General features: G+C 47.2%; 1 protein-coding gene across 3 annotated transcripts; it reads left to right on the top strand.

Moving 5' to 3' along the window:
• The first annotated feature begins 6757 nt into the window (after nucleotides 1-6757).
• Nucleotides 6758-14238, top strand: LOC138374816 (kallikrein-13-like). Of its 3 annotated transcripts, none has more exons than XM_069457961.1 (5): nucleotides 6758-6809; nucleotides 10819-11008; nucleotides 11224-11273; nucleotides 12601-12737; nucleotides 14050-14238. In XM_069457961.1, the coding sequence occupies exons 1-5, from the start codon at nucleotides 6758-6760 to the stop codon at nucleotides 14236-14238; spliced, it is 618 nt and encodes a 205-aa protein (XP_069314062.1). The 3 variants fall into 3 exon arrangements, with proteins under 3 accessions (XP_069314062.1, XP_069314061.1, XP_069314063.1); XM_069457960.1 differs by having other exon boundaries at nucleotides 11224-11492; XM_069457962.1 differs by lacking the exons at nucleotides 10819-11008; nucleotides 11224-11273.
• The last annotated feature ends 8312 nt before the right edge of the window (nucleotides 14239-22550 follow it).

Here is a 22550-nt window from a genome sequence, read left to right as displayed (position 1 = left end):
ACTCAATGTACATTAAGATTTGAGAAGCACCACTGCACAGTATATATCCACCCAGTCCCCCAGTGACGTACACCTAGGTTCCCCTTACCCAAGCAACAGTACAATGACTATTTTTTAATATGCCACTGTGTACCTATAGAAGACTTCTGTGGACTATTCACACAAGAGTGGGACCACTGAACCAAAAGACTTACTCTTAATAAATTTCACCAAATATTGGCGGGTTTTATCTAGAAAAGAAGAGCTACTCTCTCTCCACCCCCTCAACAATGTCTGCAGTTCATTGATTCATTCAGCAAATATTTAATGCCTGTAGTTCATTCATTTATCCAGCAAATATTCATTCAATCCTATTGTGCACCAGTTGTTGTTCTACTAACAAAATGGTTAAACATCCCTGCCCTCAGGGAGCTTACATTCTAGAGGGGAGGCAGACAAGAAACAAGTGAATGAATGAAACATAAAGTATAACAGATGGGAATAAATGCCAAAGAGAAAAATACATCAGAGTAAAAGGATGGAGAATGTCAGAGGAGAGGTGCAATTCTACATTGGGTGATTGTACAACCCAGAAGGCCTGGGTTACCCTAAACATTGGAAAGAAAGGTTTGGCCCCTGCCTGGCTTCTGGGAGATACCTTTTAAGCCCTTGGAACATCCTGCCTGATAACAGTGTCTTTGTTTACCTAGGGGCTTTGAGCCATGCCAGACAGATAATCTACGCTAACAATGTGACTTGCAATGTGGACCTGGGGACATGTTGTATCAATCAGTTTGACCTATGGAGGATCTGGAGACCAGGGCAGCCACACAGGTGGGCAGCCTGTCTATGTGACCAACCCTCAATAAAAACCCTGGACGCCATGGCTCAGGCAAGCTTCAATATTCCATGTGTGTTGTTGCTGGGAAAATTAAGCACTGTCCCTAAGACTTCACTGGAAGAGGACAAATAGGCCCTCATGCCTGGTCTCTCCTGGACTCTGCCCTATGCACCCTTTTCCTTTGCTGATTTTGATCTGTAGCCTTTCAATACAATGAATCAAAACTATGAGCACAATAGCATTTCTGAGTCCTGAGTCCTTGAATCATTGAATCTGTCTTGGGGACCCCCAACTATAGTGGTTAACAAAGTCTCCATGGACAGGATGACAAAAATGGAGGGAACCATGTGGACCCCAAGAGGGTTCTAGGTACATAAGCCCTGAGATGGGAGCAGGCCTGGCATGAGAGGGGCACGAGAAGAGGAGAGGGTAGAAGATAACATCAAAGTGGTACTGGGGGCCAGCTGGTCTCGAGCCTTATATGCCACCATAAGGAAATACCACTACCACCCTGAGGTGGGTGGGAGCCACTGCAGGGTTTTTGAGAAGAGGAGTGACCTGCTCTGACTTACATTTTAAAAGGTCACTCTGGTGGCCGTGTTGAAAATAGAGTATAAGAAGACGGGAACAGGCCGGGAGCGGTGGCTCACGCCTGTAATCCTAGCACTCTGGGAGGCTGAGGTGGGCGGATCGTTTGAGCTCAGGAGTTCGAGACCAGCCTGAGCAAGAGCGAGACCCCATCTCTACCAAAAATAGAAAGAAATTATATGGACAGCTAAAAATATATATAGAAAAAATTAGCCGGGCATGGTGGCGCATGCCTGTAGTCCCAGCTATTCGGGGGCTGAGACAGGAGGATCGCTTGAGCTCAGGAGTTTGAGGTTGCTGTGAGCTAGGCTGACGCCACGGCACTCACTCTAGCCTGGGCAACAGAGTGAGACTCTGTCTCAAAAAAAAAAAAAAAAAGAAGACGGGAACAGAAGCAAAGAGACCAGATAGGACACTTGCCATGATCCAGGTGAGAGACAGTGGTGGCCGGTTGGGACCAGGGTGGCAAGGATGGAAGATGGTGAGGAATGGTCAGATTCTGGATCTATTTTGAAGGTAGAACTGACAGAGTTTGGTAACAAAACAGATGTGTGGTGTGAGAAAAGAAATTCAAAGGTGATACTATGGTTTTGGCCAAGTAATGAGAAGAACGGCATGACCTTCTACCAAGAAAACCAAGATCACAAGAGGAGCGAGTTCAGAACGTGAGAGGGTGGAGAACAGGAGCTTAGCTTTGAACGCAGAGATGTTGAGTAGGCAGATGGATGTTATGTGGAGAGTTCAAGAGCAAGGTCTGTCTGGAGACATAAATCTGGGAGTCGTCAGCATGTAGAAGGTATTTAAAGCCACGAGACCAGATTAGGTCACCAAGGGAGTGAGTGTAGACAGAAGAGAGGAGAGGGCCAGGGACTGAACCTTGAGGTGTGCCACCATGTAGAGATTGGGGAGATGAAGAGGAACCAGCGCTAGACATGGATGAGAATGAGCCAGCAGGTTAGGAAAACCAGGAGAGCACAGTGCCCCAGAAGCTGAGGACAGAAACTCTTTGAAGGAACAGGGAGTAACCCACTTGTTAAGTGCTGCTGACGACTCAAGTAAGATGAACCCTGAAGAGCTGGCCCTTGGACTCCGCAACGTGGTCACCGGTGCCCTTCACAGGGGTATGGCTGGTGGAGCAGTCGGACAGAAAGCCTTCCTAGAGTGGGCGTGAGGTGAGGGAGGATGGGAGGAGGGGAATTGCAGGCAGTGAGCATAGCCAACTTCTTAGGGAAGGCTTGCAGTCACGGGGAGCAGAAAATGGGCCAGGAGCTGAAGGAGAACGTGAGTGTAGAGAAAAGGTATCTGTCTGTTTGCTTTTAAATTTTAATGAAAGAGGGGACAAATTGTAGCATGTTTTTATGTAAATGGGACTGCTCATTGAGGAAGAAAAAAAATTGATGATGCAGGCAATACAGCTGAGCACTGCTGCCTGGAGCAATATCCTGGAGGAGGCAAGGGGGGACGGGACACCAGCACAAGTGGAGGGGTCTGCCTTAGCTGTAGGTGCAGACTGTTCCCCTATAGAAACGGGACAGGAGGCAGAGGATGTGGGCACGCAGGTAGGTGGCAAGACTGACCTTTCTAATTTTTGCTGTTCTGATGGGTGAAAAGTGGTATGTTGTTGCTGGAAGGGACGGGTGATCACTGAAGCCAACATCCTGAAACAGAGGTCCAGCTCTAAAGAAGAATTCATGTCTCTCAACTCCTTGTGCATCTTTCTCTCTGAATGTCCGTTTCTCCCTGGGTGTGCTGTCTATCTCTGTGCCTTTGTGCCTCTGTCTCATTTTGCATTTCCTCTGTCTTCTCCCACCCACCCTGTCTTTCTGTCTCTGTATATTTCGCTCTTTGTGTCTTTCTCTGTGTCCCCCTCCCTTCACGTTTGCATTGGGGCCTCTCCTCCGGGCCTGGGTGTGGGGCCTACTTTCTCATCCCAGCTAGCACTTCCAACCAGAACTTCTAGTTCCTGCTTGACAAAGAATCCCATTTTGAAGCCAAGCTAGGGTGGGGACTCCAGGAACCTCAAGCTGCCTCCATCTCCAGCTTTACTTATTTAACAAGAACATTTGTGCCCTTGGTCTGTGCCAGCCTCTCTTCTAAGCACCTTCAAATATTAATCCACTTAACCTTTCTCTATAAGGTAGGGCTTATTGATTGTGCCATTTTACAAACGGGGACACTGAGGCACAGAGTGGCCACATCACCTGAACTTAGGCAGTTCAGCTCCAGAGTGAGTCTGAACTCTGAACCACTAGGAACACTGTTTCTTTTTCCAGTCCTTTCTTTTTATTTCTCCAGCCGGGCTCTCTATAGGGGGAAAGATCTTGATCTGTGAGAGAGTGCACTTGGATTTGGTCCAGTTTGTGGGTGAGTTTCAGTAGCCCACTATGTGTGACTTTCAGCCACGGGTTCCTTGTTGCCTTGTTAATCACGTGAGGAGGTGGAAGGCACCCAATCCTCTGTGGGTCCATGACCTCATTTCAACCAGAGTCAACAAATCTGAGTCCCAGCCAATCACAACCCCTAATACCAGTGTTGACCTGGCACTCACCCCTCAGCAAATGCCAAAGCCAGCCACCCCTACTCTAGGCTCCAGCCCTTCCCAAGTGAGAAAGACTTCTCTGGAAGCACAGACCCAAGCCACAAGAGGACACAGGTACCCCGACTTCCCACACAACCCAGTAACCTCACTTAACCTGGCATCCTCCCTCCAGCCACGCCACCTGAACCCAACTCCACTCAGAAAGGGTCAACTCAGGCTCTGCCCTGTGAGGTGGGGGAAGTTTAGGGTGGAGAAAGACAGTATCCTTCCTTTCACCTTGAGAGGAGCTCACAGCCATGACCCAGCCCACCCTCACCAAAACCTACCTCAGCACAGACACCCAACCTCACATCTATTCCTCACCACCAATGTCAACCCACAACCCCAACTCAACCATAGCTCAACAATTCCCCATCCAAAACCTCAATCCCATCCATCTCCAGCCCCAACCCAACAGGATCCTGTCCACCACCTTATCCCCAGATGCATCCCATCTACAACCCAACCCTATCCCCAAAACCAACCCAACCACCACCTCCAACCCTATACCCATCCTCATCCAATTTCCATTCTCCTCCCCAAATGAATTGCATTCCTAATGCTGTCATCAAACCCATCCTAAGCCTGACCACAAACTCTACTCAATTCCCATATTAAGCCATAATAGTGAAAGACCTTGAAATGGACCCAACAGGTGTCCTCAATGGAAAGCTAGATAGGTTATCTGATTTTATGGGGTCTCCACATCTTTTATGGCCTTTGAGCTACTTTACAACTGTGTAACTTGTAAATAGCTGAGAGCAATGCAAATATTATAATTTTTGTCCATAACTGTGCAAATAAATTTTCCCAGGTGGAAATAAAATTGATTTCTTTCCTTCCCCCAATGTGGAACAGCCAGTTTTGCATCTATTTGTAAATTCACTTCAGCATTCCTTATTGTCTATAGAGCATGGTTCTTCATAACATCTTACTGGCTTCTGTCATTTATTAATGAGTCAAAATAAAATCTTTGACATCTGTTCATTTAGTATAGGTCAGAGAGTCATCGTTAGACCATTTTTAAAAAGTTATCTTATAACACTATTTGATCCTTACATCCAAACCTCAACTCCTCTGGTTTGGACCACACTAGTTTTGATGGGAGCCCTCACCCCATTCATCTCTACTCTTTATCCTCACTGGGACACCACCACTCTCTCACTCTTTCAAAACTTTATCTGGTCCCCATCCCTGGCTTTCTTCCAAATTCTGACTCCACCTCTATCCTTCTTAATCCCTAATCCTGCCCCCTCCACCCCCTGGATTAACTCAGGGCCCCACCCAGTCACAGTTCCTGGAGACACCCACTCATTCCCAAAACACCACCCCTTCCTCCTTCCTCCCCCCCCCACCCGGGTCCCTTGCTTTTCCCTGTCGACCTACGTTATGTCCCCATGGACTTCCTCACCCCATCTGGCCATGATGCTAAGAGGCCATTTGTCCTAAATATTGCTTTCCCAGGCTTAAGCTCTGCCCTCACCCAAATCCAAGGGCAGTTGATTTTCTATCCATCCAGTGGATAATTCCCTTCTTGTGCCTGATGGTTGGGGTAGGGGGACGAAGAACAATGGAATAAATTTGAGTATCCCTGTGTCTTTTAAAGGAAAAGGGGCTGAAGATGAGGCTGGGAATTGGAACCTGGACCAGTGGGGTTTGCTATTGAGAGATAAGCCTGGGATAAGGTTGGAGATGGGACTGGGCTTGAGGATAGGCTAAGGTAAGGGTACAGTCAAGGTTGGGTAGGGAGGTGGGACTGAGGTTGGAAACGGGCATCTGGGAGCTGACTGCGTCTTAACAATGTACACGGGCTTGGAGAGGTTAGAAAATAGGATGGAAAATGGGTTGAAGCTAGGGCTGAGCATGGGGTTTCGGGGAGGGGCAGGGAAGGAAATGAGCTTTCCCCTTCCCCTCCTGGGTCCTGCTGCCTCAAAGTTCACAGTGGGTTCACCTGGCTTGGGCGGGGCCAGATCTGGGTCCCAGCACGTCCTGGACGCTCCGCCCCAAGCGGAGGGCCAAGCCCAGGCTGGGGGGTGCCAGGCGACAGCTTGCTGAGCCATTGGGGGTGGAGAGGGGGAGGCCAGCGACAAGGAAATGCTGAGTGAGCTGGGGGAGGGAGTTCAGGGGTTAAAAGCCATGGGTCGGGGCTGAAGTTCTGAGCAGCTGGCAGCTGAAGCTCCACAAGCGGGCCCCTCACTCAGGTAGGGTCTGCCCGGGGTGGGGGGATCCGGGGCAGGGGTGTGCAGCGTTCAGGGGAGGGGAGGGCCCGAGGGGAGAGGGAGGAGGACAGCTAAGTCAGGGCGATGGAGAGGGAAGCTAGAGGCTTAGATGGAGAGAGATCAACCTGCAGAGATGCAGAGAGACGAAGCGTGCAAAAAAGGTAAGAAACGCAGGTTGACACCGAGCGTCCCGGGCAGACGCAAGACTGGGGACATGGGCTCCGGAAGCGGGGTGGGCTCCGGAGGAGAGGAGCAAGAGAGTGCACCCACCGCCGGCTTTCAGGACGTAGGGAGGAGCGGCCTCCTGGGGTGAGGGGCTGCCAACTGGAGCCCTAGGGGGTGCACCTGCCCCTCCCACCTTGCTCCTGGACCCCCACCAAGGATGGAGAGGGGCGCGGATCCCAGGTCGGGGAGCAAACGAGGGGAGGGGAGATCGAGGCCTGGAAAGCGCAGGGGAGGAGAGATCCCAGACACGCGGTTCCGGGCCGGCCCTCAACACCCCCTGCAACTTCTTCTCAGGCCCCGCCCGCCCTGCCTCTCCATCCCGGAGCCATGTGGCCCCTGGCCGCAGCGATCGCCTCCCTGACCGTGGCCTTGTCAGGAGGTAAGAATGCGCGGGGGCGGAGGCGCGGCGGCCACTCGGGACAATGGTGGGAGGGATCAGCCGGGGGGAGGGGGCGTGGGAGCCGCGAGCTCCGCCCCCCGCCCACTCGGGGCCGGGTCCCGCGGGGCCAGCCCAGAGCGCTTCCTGCTTGTCCCTGCGTGACCTGGTTTCTCCGCTGAGGTCGGCCCGGGGACCACAGTTCCTTCGCCGGACTCCGACCCCTCCCTGGGGCGTCCCAGCTCGGAGGCGCCCACCCCTCAGCTCCTAAAATACCCCCGCGGCAGCCCCTCCCACATGCAAGGCCTCCTGGGCTCCCTGAGCAGGAGTCGGAAGTACACGGGTTCAAATCCTGCTGCCGTCCCTTTGAGCAAGTAGCTTAGCTTCTTTGTGCCTAAGTTGTTTTCGTCTGTAAAAGGGATGATGTAAGTACTTACCACAGAGGGTCCTTGTGAATATTAAACTAAGGTAATGCATGTCAAGCGTGGCAGATAAAAAAGACTTGAAAGTTAGTCTTTACTACTTTATTAACAGTATTTTCTCTTCATTCTTAGCCCTTTCCAGAATCTTCTAATTTGTTCTTCCTTTAATCCTTGGGGTACCCCCAAACTTACGTGACCCCACCCAAAGTTGGTCCCCAAAGAGCCCTCTCCTGTCATTTAAGCCCCCTTTCTCTGCCTTTGCAGTCAGGTTCTCTGGAAACCCCATTCATGCATCATTCATTCAACAAACAGCCATCAAGTACCATGCAGTGTGCTGGCTGCTGTACAGAGACACAGTCCTGCTCTCAGCACCCTGAGTCTAGCGGGGATGCACGCAGATATTATTCAAACAATTACCCAAATAATTAGTTAATAGTTGAATGACGTGAGGTGAAGTCTTCAAGGAGTCAAGCCAGGAGCCTACAGGTGTAATGAACTTGACCCTTGAGCCAAGACCTGAAGGAGGAGAGGTCCAAGGGCACCTGGCATCTGGCACCATCCTTGACCTGAAGATGGGGTGGCTTCTCTTCCTTGGTGACACTCCCTGGACTTGTGCCTGTGCCTCTTCTGGGTGCCACACCCTAGGCTAGGAGCTCCACATGCTAAGTCTTGTGCAGTTCTCAACAGCATGCTGAGGTAGGTGCACTGTAATTACTCCAGTTTCACAGCTGAAAAACCCAAGACTTGGAGAAAGAAAGGTTCTGCCCCAAAGACACCAGCAATGCCTGAGTCAGGACTGTAATCCTGGTTGTCCACCCTGTACACCAACCATATCCTGGACTTGAAGCTCTGCAAACCATTTCATAATTTTTAACCTAATGTTCTTCTTAAAGTGAGATCATTTTGTTTTCTTTTACTAAAACAAAGGCATGTTCGAAAGTAAAATTTATATCACTGTCCTGAATAGAAAATGACATCCTTTGCCATAAATTAAAGGTAAGGAAAGAAATAAATTCTGCACAATGAAAACAAAACAATATATTTATTGGGTTGGACCAACCTAAATTGCCAACACTGACCTTTTTTGATCTCCCTTAAAACAGTTATTGCAGATGGTTCGACTCAATCAATTTTAGGTTGCCTGCTGAGGCTTCTGGTTCCTCCTGGTTTTAAAAAGTGAGCTCAGCGAGGATTGGAGTGATGTTAAAATCATATTAGCACCATCGTGAGACTTTATCCTCAACAAAATTAGGATTTAAAGAGGCTGGATGCTGACTCAGCGTCAGAGGGTGCCATTCAGTGTTACTTAGGCCTCATCTCTCCGCCACCTAAAATGGTCCTGTGACCACCAGGGACTCCTGTCCCTAACTGAGAACCACTGGGCTAATCGCACCACTGGCCATGCAGTCGGGGAAGCTGGCAGGGAGGAGAAGGGACCTCCTGTTGTAGCTAATAATTAATAATAACCGTCCCCACTTACTGAGCCTTCACTTTGTGCCACCTGCTATGCTGCAAGTTTGAAATGCAGGATCTTATTGAACTGTACAACTGCCCGATGAGAGAGGAACTATTACTCTTGCTACTTGACGGCTGGGGAAACTGAGGCTGATAACATGTACAAGACTGAACAGTCAGAAAGTGGGCATATTCAGGACTGGATTATCTCTGTCCCACTGGCCCATGCTGTGCCTCCAATGACAGACACAGGGCCTGGCATACACAGCATTCATTTATTGAGCACCCGTGGTGTGCCAGGCACTGTGCTAGGTCCCGGGAATGCAGCACTGAGTAAAGCAGTGGAGGTGCCTGTTGTCAGTGGAGCTTACAGTCAAGGTGGGAGATGAAAATGAATAAATAAATGTAAGCAGATTATAAAGAGAAATCAACAGTGATCATTGTTCTGATGAAAATCAATTGGAGAGATGTAACCAGGAATGACTGGGGGCCAGGAAGGGCAACATTAGACCCGGTGGCCAGGGAAGGCCTCTCTGAAGAGGAGACATTGGGCTTGAACTCTCAGAATCAAGAAGGACCCAGACATGTAACCTATAGACTCTCAGGGCCATCCCACAGCATATTCCATATATGTACATATATATATGAAATGTCCTGTGCCTGCACTGTCCAATATGGTAGCCACTGGCCACTTGAGGCTATCGAGCATTTAAAATGTGGCTGGTGTAACTAAAGAACTGAATTTTTAATTTACTTTTGTTTCATTTTAATAGCTACATGTAGCTAGTAGCTACCATATTGAACAGCATAGGTCTGGAGGAAGAACTGTCCAAAGAGCAAAAACAGCAAGTACAAAGGGTCTGATGTATTTGAAGAACAGGTTTAGGAGGCTCGACCGGAGTGAGGCAAGAGGAGAGAGGCAGGGGATGGGGTCAAAGAGGCTGGCTAGGGCCAGATGATGCAGAGTCCTGCAAACCTTGGAAAGGTTTTGAGACTTTATTTTAAAGGAAGTCAAGACTGGGAACGACATGTTCTGACTTTCTTTGTTCAAAGAGTCCTCTGGCTGCTTTGCAAAGACTGGATTGAAGGGATCCAAAAGCAGTAGGATTTAGGGTGCTGTTGTCATTTAGGCTACACAAGATGGTACTTAAACCTAGATAGTGGTGGGGAAGCTGGAGAGAACTGGAGATTTAGGAGATAAAACGAGCAGGACATGTTCGTTGTGAGTGTTTGAAGGAAAGAGGGAAGCAAAGATGACTCCTAGGTTTGAGGCTGAGCACTGAGGTGGGAAAGATCGGATGGAACAGTTTTGGTTTAGAAAAATAAAAGTGTAAGATGCTGGTAAGGCATTCAGGTTGACAATGTTTGGGTTTCGAGCTTAAACAAAGAGTTCAGGGCTGGAAATGTGAATTTGGGAGTGGTTAGCCTATGGGTGGTATTTAATATGTGTTGAAAGTAAATATGTTTTGAAAGGATGGATGGATGGATGGATGGAGGATGGATCCATGGATGAATGGATGGATCCATGGATGGGGGAATGAGTGGATGGATGGAGGGATGGAGAGATGGATGGATGAGTAGATGGATGGATCAGTGGATGGATGTATGGAGGGAGTGAGGGATGGATGGATGGATGGATGAGTGGATGGAGGGAGGATGGATGGAGGGAAGGAAGGAGGGAGGGATGGATGGATGAATGGTTGGATAGATGGATGAGTGGATGGAGGGAGGGATGGAGGGACGGAGAGAGGGAGGGATGGGTACTACCTAGATGGATATATAAGTCAGTCTCATTTCCACCTCCTGAAATCCATCTCCACGGTGGAATGATAGAGAAAATGCAGGCGGAGAGAAAGTCAGACTTCCACTTACTAATCAGAAACATTCTCATTCCATGAATTCTTCTCTTAACCCCTAGTGGAAGATTTGGCACTTCTGTGGAAAACATCACCTCTTTGCCCTGACTCATCTCTACTTAATAGAGAATGGCAACTGTCAGAGGCTAAGAAATGAATCTTCAATTCCTGGTCACCCAGAGCAAGATCCTGACCCTTTCCCCAAGCCCAGGGATCACAGCTCCAGGGCTCCTCCTCACCCTGGACTCCAATTCTCTAACAAATTCTCTTCTTCACCAGGCATCTCCCAGGAGTATCCCAAGATTCTCAACAGCACCAATGGGACCAATGGATTTCTCACAGGTGGCTACACCTGCCTCCCCCACTCTCAGCCCTGGCAGGCAGCCCTACTAGTGCGAGGGCGGCTACTCTGCGGGGGAGTCCTGGTCCACCCGAAATGGGTCCTCACTGCAGCACACTGTCTGAAGGAGTATGTGGGGGCCAGGGGAGCCTGGAGTAGGGATGATAATGGAACCGGGATGGTGGGTGGGGTGGAGCTGGATTTCAGGATGGGATTGGAGTTGAGGATGGGGAAGGAGATGTGTTTGGAAATGAGGAAGGTGGGATGGGGAAGAGGCTGCAGCTGGCATGCGGATGGAGATGGGCTCATCCTCTCCCCTAACCACTCCCTTCCTGCACCCATAGTGGATACAGAATTTACCTGGGCAAGCATGCCCTGGGGCGTGCGGAGGCCGGTGAGCAGGTGAGGGAGGTGGTCCGCTCTATCCCCCACCCTGAATACCAGATCAGCCCCACCCACCTGAACCATGACCACGACATCATGCTTCTGGAGCTGCAGTCCCCAGTCCAGCCCACAGGCCATGTCCACGTCCTGCCCCTTTCCCACCATGACTGCCTACCCACTGGCACCTGCTGTCGGGTGTCTGGCTGGGGCACTACCACCAGCCCCCAGGGTAAGTACTCACGCAGGCAGCCGGAGGTCCCACAGGGGTGGCTGGGGAAACTGGGGCAGAGATGGGAGGGAGGTTTGGAGGAAAATTCCTCTCTATATATAATAATAACATAAATATATATAAAGTTGTATATATTTTTATATATTTTATATATATACATATTTAATATATTATACAAAATATATAATATCTAACATATACTATAGATTAGCTATTATATGATATAATATACATTAGATATTCTATAGTAATATAATTTATATATTTTGTATATTAATTATATTATATAAATTGAATCAAATGCATTTTATTAATTATAACATATACATATATATTTTAGATATAATGTATCTATAATGTGTATATTATAAATATATAATATATAAATTATATATTATAAATGATTTTATAAATGTATACATTTATATATTATGATATAAATGAATTATAAGTGTATAATTTCTATATTATAATGTATAAGATACATTTAATATATTAATAAGTATGTATTTATTAATATTTTTAATAATTTAGTAATTGGTGTTTGTTACTGTTATTTATTAAATGTGATGAAATATAAATAAATATATCCTTTACATATAAGTTACATATATGTGAATATCAAGTTGGTATCTATGCCACCAAGGGCCCTCTGCACGTCCTTAGCAACCCCACACCCTCTCCCTGTCTCCTGTAGGTGTCTTTCTCCCCACATGCCCATCTCTCTTCCCGCCACTCTGTCCAGCTCTCCCACACCTCTTCCCATCACTCCTCCTGCTTCCTCCATCTCCAGTTCTCTATCTCTTACCATCTCTGTCTTCCTGTTTCTCTCCAGTCTTCTCTCCCTGACCACTGGTTCTACTTCTCTCCCCGTCAGCCTCCCAGTCCCCGCCCCATCCCTCCCCGTCCTTCCCGCCCCCTCTCTCCCATGTCTCTCCATGTTTCTGTCTCTTCCATCACTCTCCCCAGATACATGCCCATCTTTCCCCCATCTCTCTCTTCCCATCTCTACTTTCTACCAATTCTGCCATCCAACTTTCCTATTTAGCCCCCACCCCACAGCCTGCCTAGGTCAGATGTCCTTAGACCTTCTCTCTTTCCTCCCCAGTGAGTTACCCCCAAACCCTGCAGTGTGCCAACATCGAGCTACGCTCAGATGAGGAGTGTCACCAAGTCTACCCGGGGAAGATCACTCCCAACATGTTGTGTGCTGGCACAAAAGAGGGCGGCAAGGACTCCTGTGAGGTGAGGCCAAGACGTGGGTGGGTTGCCATGGCTGGATGGGAAGCCCACATGGAGGTGGGGACAGGTACTGGGCGAGAGGATTTGCTTCCAGCCTGCGAGAACCGAGATGTCATCTGCATAGAAGGTCAAAAAGGGAGTACCCAGGGGTGGCAGATAGAACTCATCTTAAGCCCCAGCTTTGACTAAGTGTCCAGAGCCCTACATTGAGATGCATAAAGGTGGAGATTCCTTTAGTTTCAAGTGACAGAACCCCAAGTCAAACTTTCTTGAGCCAAAAAAAAACCCCCCTGGCTTTTGTAACTGAAAATTTAGGGGTGTCTGACTTTAGGCACAGATGGATCCAGGTGTGCAAGTGATATGTTTGGAATATTCTTTCTTCTGTTTTGGCTTCATTCTCAGTTAGGCAGTTCCCATGGCAAGATGGCCCCAGCAGCTTTGGGCTTACATCCTACCTTCTAAGCAACCCTACTGAAAAGAGAGAACATCTCTTTTTCATAAGTTTACACAAATGTCTTGAGTACGATTCTCACGGTGCTGACGTAAGTAGTGTGTCCTGGGCCGTCGCTCTGGCCGGAGCTGTGGGAGTCTCTGACGGACCACGCTGAGTCCCACGGCTAACTGTGGGACCGGGGGAGGGGCAGGGACAGACTGCACGGAATGAGTGGGGAAGGGCAGTTCCCCAAATGCAAAAATGAGGAGGCTGTTACCAAAGCAAGGGAAAATGGGTATTACATGAGCAAAAACCAACCTATGTCTATAGAGAAGGCTGCTGAGATTGAGTATTGGTTCAGTGAGAAAGAGTGTGATGCTATAATATTTTAATGACATGTGTCTTGTTAGCTCAGTAATGTCTGCCACGGGCCCAGAGGGAGAAGCAGAAGTACACGTGTGATTCGGGTGGGTTAATGCAATACTAAGAGGTGCAAAGGACCCTTAAAGCAGGAGCAGGGTCAGCTGGTGGGGGACAGGGAGTGTGATGTGGGATTGAGTGCCAGGGAACCAAGAGTGGGTATATGAGATGAGCTGTCACCATTTTAATGAGACTGAGAAACAGAGAAAAACAGAGACGCTTCTCTCTCTCAGGGTCTATCCCCATCTTTCTGTCCCTATTTCCTTGTCTCTCACTCTCTGTCCCTCTGTGTCTGTCTTCTTATCTCTGTTTCTCACTGTCTCTGTTGCTCTGTGCGTGTCTGACTCCATCTCTCAGTCTCTCTTTGTGTCTCTCCATCTTTCATTCTCTCGCACATCTTCCTGTCTCTGCCTTTGTTTAGCCCTAGCAAAGACCCCACCTTTCTCTTTCCCTCCCACTCAGGGTGACTCCGGGGGCCCCCTGGTCTGTAACGGAACCCTCCATGGCATCATCTCCTGGGGAGACTTCCCATGTGGACAGCCCAACCGGCCTGGTGTCTACACCCGAGTCTCAAAATATGTTTCGTGGATCCGAGAAACAATCCAAAAACACAACACCCCGGAACACAAATGGACAAAGGGCCCACAATAAAACCTGTGTTAATTTACCTGCTTCCTTCCTCTCCCCATGACCTCCTCGCCTTGTTTGCTCAGCCCTTCTCCACCCCTTCCTCCCAAAGTGTCCTATTTGAACAGTGATCCACGTTCTCAAAAATGCTCAATCCCGGCTGACATTCCACGTTTCAGAAGCATTCAGGCACTGCCTGCCTTGCGGTCTCCCAGACGTCGCATCCCTGAAACATCCTGGCAACCCGAATGTCCCAATCCAGACGACATCCCAGTTCTTGCAACTGTATCAGCACGACTACTGTAAACCCAGATCACCACCAGAACGTTCTGTCTGTGGCAACATTCTTAAATACCTTCATCTGCCCGTCTCAACAATATTATGTGTCCTGCAAACAGACCGTCCTTAACATCTTGTAACCTTCCAAATATTTATTCAATGCCAGTAGTCTAAACCTTTCTGTGTTTTATAGGAAAGTTCAAGACTCCATATTTCATCCTGAAAAATATTCTCTTGTGCCCACAATCTTCTGCCCCTATGACATTCCATGAACCTCTGATGATTCAACACAGCTAAGCTTGGGTCTTCAGACTGGTTCATTCTCATGCTGTTCTGAATGTCCCAGATGTCCTGATCCGACATACATCTCGCATTCTGCCAACGCCTGGCCTCTGCCAACATTCCCCCCTCTCTGGATCCCCATCCTTACTAATGATTAATGATACTCTAGTCTAGAGTTACGCGGTTCACCATCCCAAAGGGCCTCCATGCCTGAACCATATCGTCCACCAAATATCCCTTCCTGTATCTCCTCCACAAGCATCCTTATTCAATGTCCCATGCTGTTACATCTTTGTCCATGACCCCAAAACGTAGTGATTAAGTGCTCAGCCACTGCTTTTATGCAGGTCCTGGCTGTGGACAAGTCATAAAACTCACAGCTTCTCTGCTTTCTCATCTGTAAAATGGGCTTGTAATTTTTCCTCACAGCATCATTACAAGGATAAACGTCAAGTGCCGACCACTGTTATTATTTGCATGGTTCCCTATAAAATATTACCTTAGGATGTTGATAACAACCCCTCAAATCTGCAGAGTGTCCAAAAAAAGTGTTGCACTTACTCATTTTCCTCAGCCGACGATTCGGTGCTGACCATGTGCAGGAACTCCCCTGCCTGGGTGTTAGCAAATACAATTTTGTTTGTTTTGCAGTAACATTAAAGAAACGTAGGGATACAGTCGATTCTCATTCTTCACAGTAGTTACGTTTTATAAAGGCACCTGAACACTGAATTAGCAAATACTGAAGTTTCACTCCTAGGGGGAAATACAGGATTAGGTTCCTGTGAGCCTCTGATCACAATGTTTTTATCAGTTGATGCATATGTAACCTTGTTTTATGTGTGTTTTTCTTTAAAGACGCCTTATTTAATATATGAGGGCTTCCAGAAAGTATCTAGTCATTGTTAATATAACGAGAACAGTTACATGGCTGGATACTTTCTGGGCAGCCCTCATATATTGTTACTCATTAGCAATGAACTCTCCGCTGAGGACATTATGGCTCCCGTCTGAAAGAAATTTACCTAATATGCATATTCTAATAAGGCACATCACAGCCTTCTTGTGCTCAGGAACACTAAACAGCACTTCAGCACCATGCTCAGGAGGCTCTGTCTGTCTTTCTCTCTCTCTTTCTTTCTTTCTTTCCTTTTTTTTTTTTTTTTTTTTTTTTTTTTGACAAGTTCTCACTCTGTTGCCCAGGCTAGAATGCAGTGACATCATCATAGCTCACTGCAACCTCAAACTCTTGAGCTCAAGGGATCGATCCTCCTGCTTCAGCCTCTCGAGTAGCTGGGACTACAGGCCCAGACCACCATGGCTGGCTAATTTTTCTATTTTTAGCAGAGACGGGGTATCGCTCTTGCTCAGGCTGGTCTTGAACTCCCCAGCCTTAAGCGATCCTCCCACCTTGGCCTCCCAAAGAGCTAGGATTACAGCCGTGAGCCACCACGCCCGGCATAGAGCCATTTTAAACAGTGAATCACCAACGAAAAGCACAAAAATGTGGCAAGTGTGGCACTAACTAGACCACGAAGTGGACTCTTGTTTATAGTGTGAGAGCTAAAATGAGAAGGCAGAGTGTCGCCGTGGTCAACCTCAGCTGAGAGCGTGCGCATGAGGCTGCTTGAATTTTTCACCATTCTGTGCATGTCTGCAAATGGCCACATGAGCCCTGAGAATATTGGTTTGGGGTCTACCTGTAGATTTTATCAAGTAGGCAAATTGGAAAACATGAAATCTGTGAATAATGAGCCTCAACTGTATCCGTGGGGGTGACGGGGAGAGTTGAGGATGGTTCCTCCCTCTCCCCTGGTTCTTACAGGGGGAGACTGTAGGTTAGTGTTCAAAGGCACAGAGGGTAGAGTCGGAAGGATCTGGTTTTGCCACCTTATATTTCGGGAGCCTCAGTTCCCTCATCTGGCAATAACAGGCCCTGCTGCTCAGGGCTGTGGGGAGGACGGAGTGAAAGATTGGCATTAAAGGCTTTGCACGCAGCCACTTCTGAATCATGGATCTTCGTCAGTGGAGAAGTTGGATGACACAGCAGCTGAGGGACACAGTTTCGGAGGCCAGGCTGCCTGGGTCTGAATCCCAGCTCTGTCACTTACTGAATTATATAACCTTAGAGTTACTCACCTCCTTTGTGCTTCAGTCTTCCCATCATTCAAGTAGGTATAACAATGGTATGTGTAGCTGGGCGTGGTGGCTGACACCTGTAATCCCAGCCATTTGGAAGGTCTGAGGTGGGAGGATCACTGGGGGCCAGGAGTTTGAGACCAGCCTGTGCAACATAGTGAGACCCCGTCCGTAAAAAAGAAAAAAATAAAAATCACCGAGGCGTGGTGGTTTGCACCTGTATTCCTAGCTACCGGGGAGGCTGAGGCAGGAGGATCGCTTGAGCCCAGGAGTTTGAGGCTACAGTGAGCTAGGGCGACACCACTGCACTCCAGCCTGGGCAACAGAGTGGGATCCTAACTTTAGACCCTAAGTTCTAAAAAATGGTACGTGACACCAAATGGCTTTAAGACCCATAAGGAAAAGGTCAAACTACAAAGTAAATAGAAAATAATGGCAGAGAACACTTTTGTGACTTAGGGATGAGGAAGAACTTTTTAAAACTTCAGAAGGATTAATCTAAAGGCAAAAAAAAAGTTTGATTATATCCAAGTTAAGGGTTTCTTTTCAACGAAACACACTGTGGACAAAGCAAACTGATGGATGACAGCCTGGGAGATGATGTTCAAATCTGTAATATTGACTCGGGATTGTGATCTCAAACGTGCAAGGAAATTCCTGCAAATGAATAAGCAAGGATTTGAACAGGAGATTTAAATAGAAGGAAACCAAAGAAAACTCATACAAAAAGATGTTCAGACTCATTAGTTATCTAAAAAATGCAAGTATAAATAACATATTGCTTTATATTTATTAGATGGATTTTTGAAAAGCTTTGAAGTTAAATAACCCCAAGTATTAGCAGGGATGTGGAAACACAGCACAGCTGGTGTGAATGTGGACTGGTGTAGTTATTTTGGGAAGTAATTTGACATTCCTTGGTTGAACTAAGTATACGTACACCGTAGGACCCAGAAGTTCCACTCCTGAATGTCTACACAAGAGTAATAATTATGCAGGTTACAAAGGGGCAAGGATGAGGTGTCTGTCACAGAGTTATTTGCTGTGGTGGAAATTAAAAGAAACCTGGAGGCCGGGTGCGGTGGCTCACGCCTGTAATCCTAGCACTCTGGGAGGCCGAGGTGGGTGGATCGCTCAAGGTCAGGAGTTCGAGACCAGCCTGAGTAAGAGCGAGACCCCATCTCTACTAAAAATAGAAAGAAATTATCTGGCCAACTAAAAATATATATAGAAAAAATTAGCCGGGCATGGTGGCACATGCCTGTAGTCCCAGCTACTCGGGAGGCTGAGGCAATAGGATTGCTTAAGCCCAGGAGTTTGAGGTTGCTGTGAGCTAGGCTGACGCCACGGCACTCACTCTAGCCAGGGCAACAAAGCGACACTCTGTCTCAAAAAAAAAAAAAAGAAACCTGGGAGTCCACTAATGAGGGAGTGGATGGGAGGATGTGGCAGGTGCCCACCACGGGGGACTCTGCATCAGTTAAAAGCAACAAGCTAGATGTACACACAGCAACATGAATTGAATCTTAAAGGTATAGTGCTACCAACTACAATGGTGGGCATTTAAAAGACTGACAATACCAAGTGCTGGCAAAGACGTGGGGCAACTGGAACCCTTAAACACTGCTGGTGGCAATGCAAAATGTTACAACCACTTTAAAAGACACTTGGCAAGTTCTTGTAAAGTTAAACACACACTTATCTTAAAATGCTAGCAGTCCCCCTCCTAGGTGCCCATAGAAATGAAAACGTATGTCCACTCAAAGATTTATGCATGAATGCTCACAGCATCCTTACCTGCAATAGACAGAAACCGGGAAGCAACCCAAATATACAACTGGTGAATGGATAAAGAAGTCGTGGTATATCCACACTATGGGACACTGCTCAGCAGTGGCAGGAAATAAACTATTGAGAGATGCAGGCAGTCAAAAGACAAAATTACAAGTTTAGTTTGAAGATCAAATTGGCTTTTATTTGCAATTCTGGAAAAGGGCAGCATCTCATTCTATAAAACAGAATGGGTGTTCCCATGAGCTGAGCAGAGGAGTTTGGCTTTATAGGCAGAAAAGGGCTGGAGCAGAAACTGGGAACAAAAAGTAGAGTGGTCTTTTCACAGTTACTTTCCTTACAGGACTAAAATGAGTGAACTTTCTTATCATGCCAGCTCAGGTAAACTGGGCTCCTTCTGATTGGTTGCTGTAAATCTCCTGGCTGTTTTTTGTTTATTTGTTTGTTTTTGAAAACATGCCCATTTCAAAGTTCAGTTTGATTCCCTGGCGACTAGCATACATGACCTGAATCTGGTTTGGTCTGGTCTGCTGGGGCCCAGCGCAGGAGCTTTGTTCAGAACAATATCCTCCCCTGAGTTTATTTAACGGTGCAAAACACCTGAATGAGTCTGAACTGTATGATGCTAGTGAAAGAAGCCAAATACTTATATGAGGTTCTAAAAAAGGCAAAACTTTAGAGGCTGTGTGAGCAGTGGTTGCCTGGGCCAGGGTGGGGAGGGGAGCTCTTGCAAAAGGGGCACAGGCAGCTTAAGGATGGGGGGGAGGGAGGGAGAGAGAGAGGCACACTCCCATGTTTTGACGATGGAGGTGGTTCCATGGCTGCATCCAGTTTCCAAAATGCATCAAACCGAAATCTTAAAATGGATGAATTTTCTTTTATGTCAATAATACCTTCTTGAAAAATGAACAAAGCACAACGCTGAGTGAAAAATAATGGAATAGGCTACATACCACAATACCATTGATATAAATCAAAAATACATTCACACAAAAACAACACACAATTCATAAGATCATACAATAATAAAAAGATCTGCAACTACAACAAGGTGAATGACTAAATGCCACTGAATTGTCCACTTTAAATGACTAATTTTACGATTTGTGAATTTCACTTTAATTTTTTTAAAAGGCTGTGCACTAATAAATACAATAGCAAAAGATACACAATAACAAAGATAATTGCTAAGGATACACTAATGAAAACAATAGCAAAGGATACATATAAACAAAGATACTAGCAAAAGATACACAATGATAAAGACAATTAGCAGAAGAGAATGGGATAAAAGAAAATAAAGTAAACAAGCAAAATCACTAATGATAATGTGACACCAATTAATTCACTGCTCTCCACCTGAGGGTCAAGAACTATCTAAACAGATTAATAAACTTTTTAAAATTAAAAAAGTACCCCGACTTCAGAAGGCTCTTGGGAGGATTAATTAAGCTGCTACGTGAAAAGCACTCAGAACACCGCGCACAGAGCGAGTGCTTAATAAGTGGTAGCTGTCATTATACTCATTATTGTCGCCCTTATTATTGGTGTAATTGTTATGAGGCTATGTCTCCAAGTCCCCGGTGCTGGAACAAGCTGTCTTGAGTGACAGCTGGGGCTTTGAGAGAGTAGGAGGCAGCCGCCCAGATCCTTCCTGTGGAACAGAAAATAATGACATAGCTGGGCCAGAGATCCCGACTACAACAACACCTCACTTGGGAAGGCTGGCCAGGTGGCAGCCTTCTCTGCACTCCCTCCCTCCTCCCTCCGCTGGGATTTCTCAGACACCTGCCCTCCTCTTCCTGTTTTTTGCCCAGGGGAATTTTAATAACAATGGAAACCTGTGCAGGAAGGAATTTGGAGCGAGGTGGAGATGAAGATGACTTGGGAAAGATGGCGACTTGGGAAAGATGGCGAAAAGCAAGAGAGAGAGAGTGAGGGGGGCTTTGTCAGAGGGCTAGCCATGCTTGCTGACATGTGCCCAGCTGGGGACTGCATTGGAAGCCTCTGATTTCTTTCTCCCAAGGCCCCAGCTGGATGAAACGTCATCCTCCCCATCTTACAGAGGTATAGACCTAGACTAAGGAAAATTCACTAGTGACTTAACCTCATCCAGGTCGATGGAGACACATCCTTGACATCCCCCGGGATGTCACCTCTTTAGTCTGGCCAAGCCCAGCCACAGCCCCGCTGTGAGGCTCTGTGGAAGGGACTTGGATGGACTTTCCAGGCCAGTCGGGGAGATGGGGGCCTAAGTCCACGTTTCCTCTCTGAGAGGTTAAGTGATGAGAGGTGCAGGCAGGTTGTAGGAGCATGGAGGGGGGCAGGAAACCCAGGTCAGGCTTCCCAAAAAGCAGGGGATGTCGGGTTGGATCTCAAAGACTGACGCTGTAGCCATCACACCGAAACGGGATGGGCACCCCTCTTTGAAACTTGGTTCAGATGTCAAGATTGATGATGCCACACACTTGCCAAAGGGTCCGTCCCACCTCTGTAGGGACTGTGAGCCGGGGTCTAAATGACGACTGACCACCACCACCCCACCACCCCCGGGGCTTTCTCCTCTTGCTTTGTCCTGCTCACCGGCCCTGCCACCAACGGGTGGGCACACTCCTGGGGCTGGACGCTGCGTTTGCTGAGACCTACTGAGCCTCTGTTATAGATTTAACCAAGCTGAGTCTGAAGTTTTGATGGCTGGGATTTAGGAACAGGAGTATGGGACTGGGACCCTTTTCCGAGTGGCCCTGGGTCTCGTGTCTTGGCCCAGACCTCTCTGTGTGCCTCAGATTAAATCCCTGATGTCCTGGTGCTGCCATCAGCTCTCAGGAGAACGATCTTACTCTAGGGCTACGGGTTGGTCCCAACCAGGTGTTGGCCCCGTGTTCTACCGGAGCACTCAGGGGAAAGAGTGACACTGTGATCCTCTGTGCAACATGTGGGCTCAGCAGGCTTTGGTAACTGCCCTCACTCAGGTGGAAAAGCAGCTAAAATGTCACAAGCTGAGGTCACACTCCTAAAAGAAGATTGCTCACTAGGACCCTACAAAATGCCTTTGCGGCTCCTGCTGTCTCTGTCACAACAAAGATCCTCATTCTCAGGGTTACAGGGAAACACATTCACGGCACAGCCAAGGGGTTAATTTACACCTGATTTAACCCTGGGGTCCTTAAGCCCAATAAAGCCACATTGCCATGGGCTATTATCCCATGATAATAGTGATTTGAGGCTCTCTGGAGGAAAGAAAAAGTAAGAATATAAATAGAGAGAACCCAGTCCCACCCCAAAGTATATCCAGTAACCATCAAAAAAAAAAAAAAAAAAAGGATATCAAATCTCAGTGAGACAGGAGGCATAAGTTTAAGAGATCGATTGTATAACACAGTGATTACAGTTAATAACAATATATTAGATATCGTGGTCCACCCCTTGTCTGTGGTTTTGCTTTCTGTGGTTTCAGTTATTTGTGGTCAACCGAGGTCCCAATATAGGTGAGTACAGTGCAGAACGATAAGTATATTTGGAGGGGGAAGAGACCACATTTGCACAATTTTATTACAGTGTATTGTTATAATATATATTGTTATTTATATATATTGTTATAATTATTCTATTTTGTTATTAGTTATTGTTGTTAATCCCTTACTGTGCCTATTTATAAATTCAACTTTCTCATTCATAAGTACTTTCCATGGTTTCAGGCATCCACTGGGGGTTTTGGAACGTATCCCCCATGGGTAAGGGGGGACCACTGTACTTGGGAATTGCTAAGAAAGTAGATTTTAAGTGTTCTTACCACCAAAAAATAAGTATGTGAGGCCATAAATATGTGAATTAGCTCAGTTTAG

The sequence above is a fragment of the Eulemur rufifrons genome, chromosome 24, assembly GCF_041146395.1.
Source record: "Eulemur rufifrons isolate Redbay chromosome 24, OSU_ERuf_1, whole genome shotgun sequence".
Classification (NCBI taxonomy): Eukaryota; Metazoa; Chordata; class Mammalia; order Primates; family Lemuridae; genus Eulemur; species Eulemur rufifrons.
This window is presented reverse-complemented; position numbering and strand designations above follow the sequence as displayed.

Excerpts from the sequence above, each read along its gene's own strand:
- LOC138374816 (XM_069457960.1), top strand. The coding sequence starts at position 6,758 with ATGTGGCCCCTGGCCGCAGCGATCGCCTCCCTGACCGTGGCCTTGTCA. Across the intron at positions 6,810-10,818 it reads GACCGTGGCCTTGTCAGGAG|GCATCTCCCAGGAGTATCCC; the intron begins GTAAGAATGCGC and ends CTTCTTCACCAG. Across the intron at positions 11,493-12,600 it reads CACTACCACCAGCCCCCAGG|TGAGTTACCCCCAAACCCTG; the intron begins GTAAGTACTCAC and ends TTTCCTCCCCAG.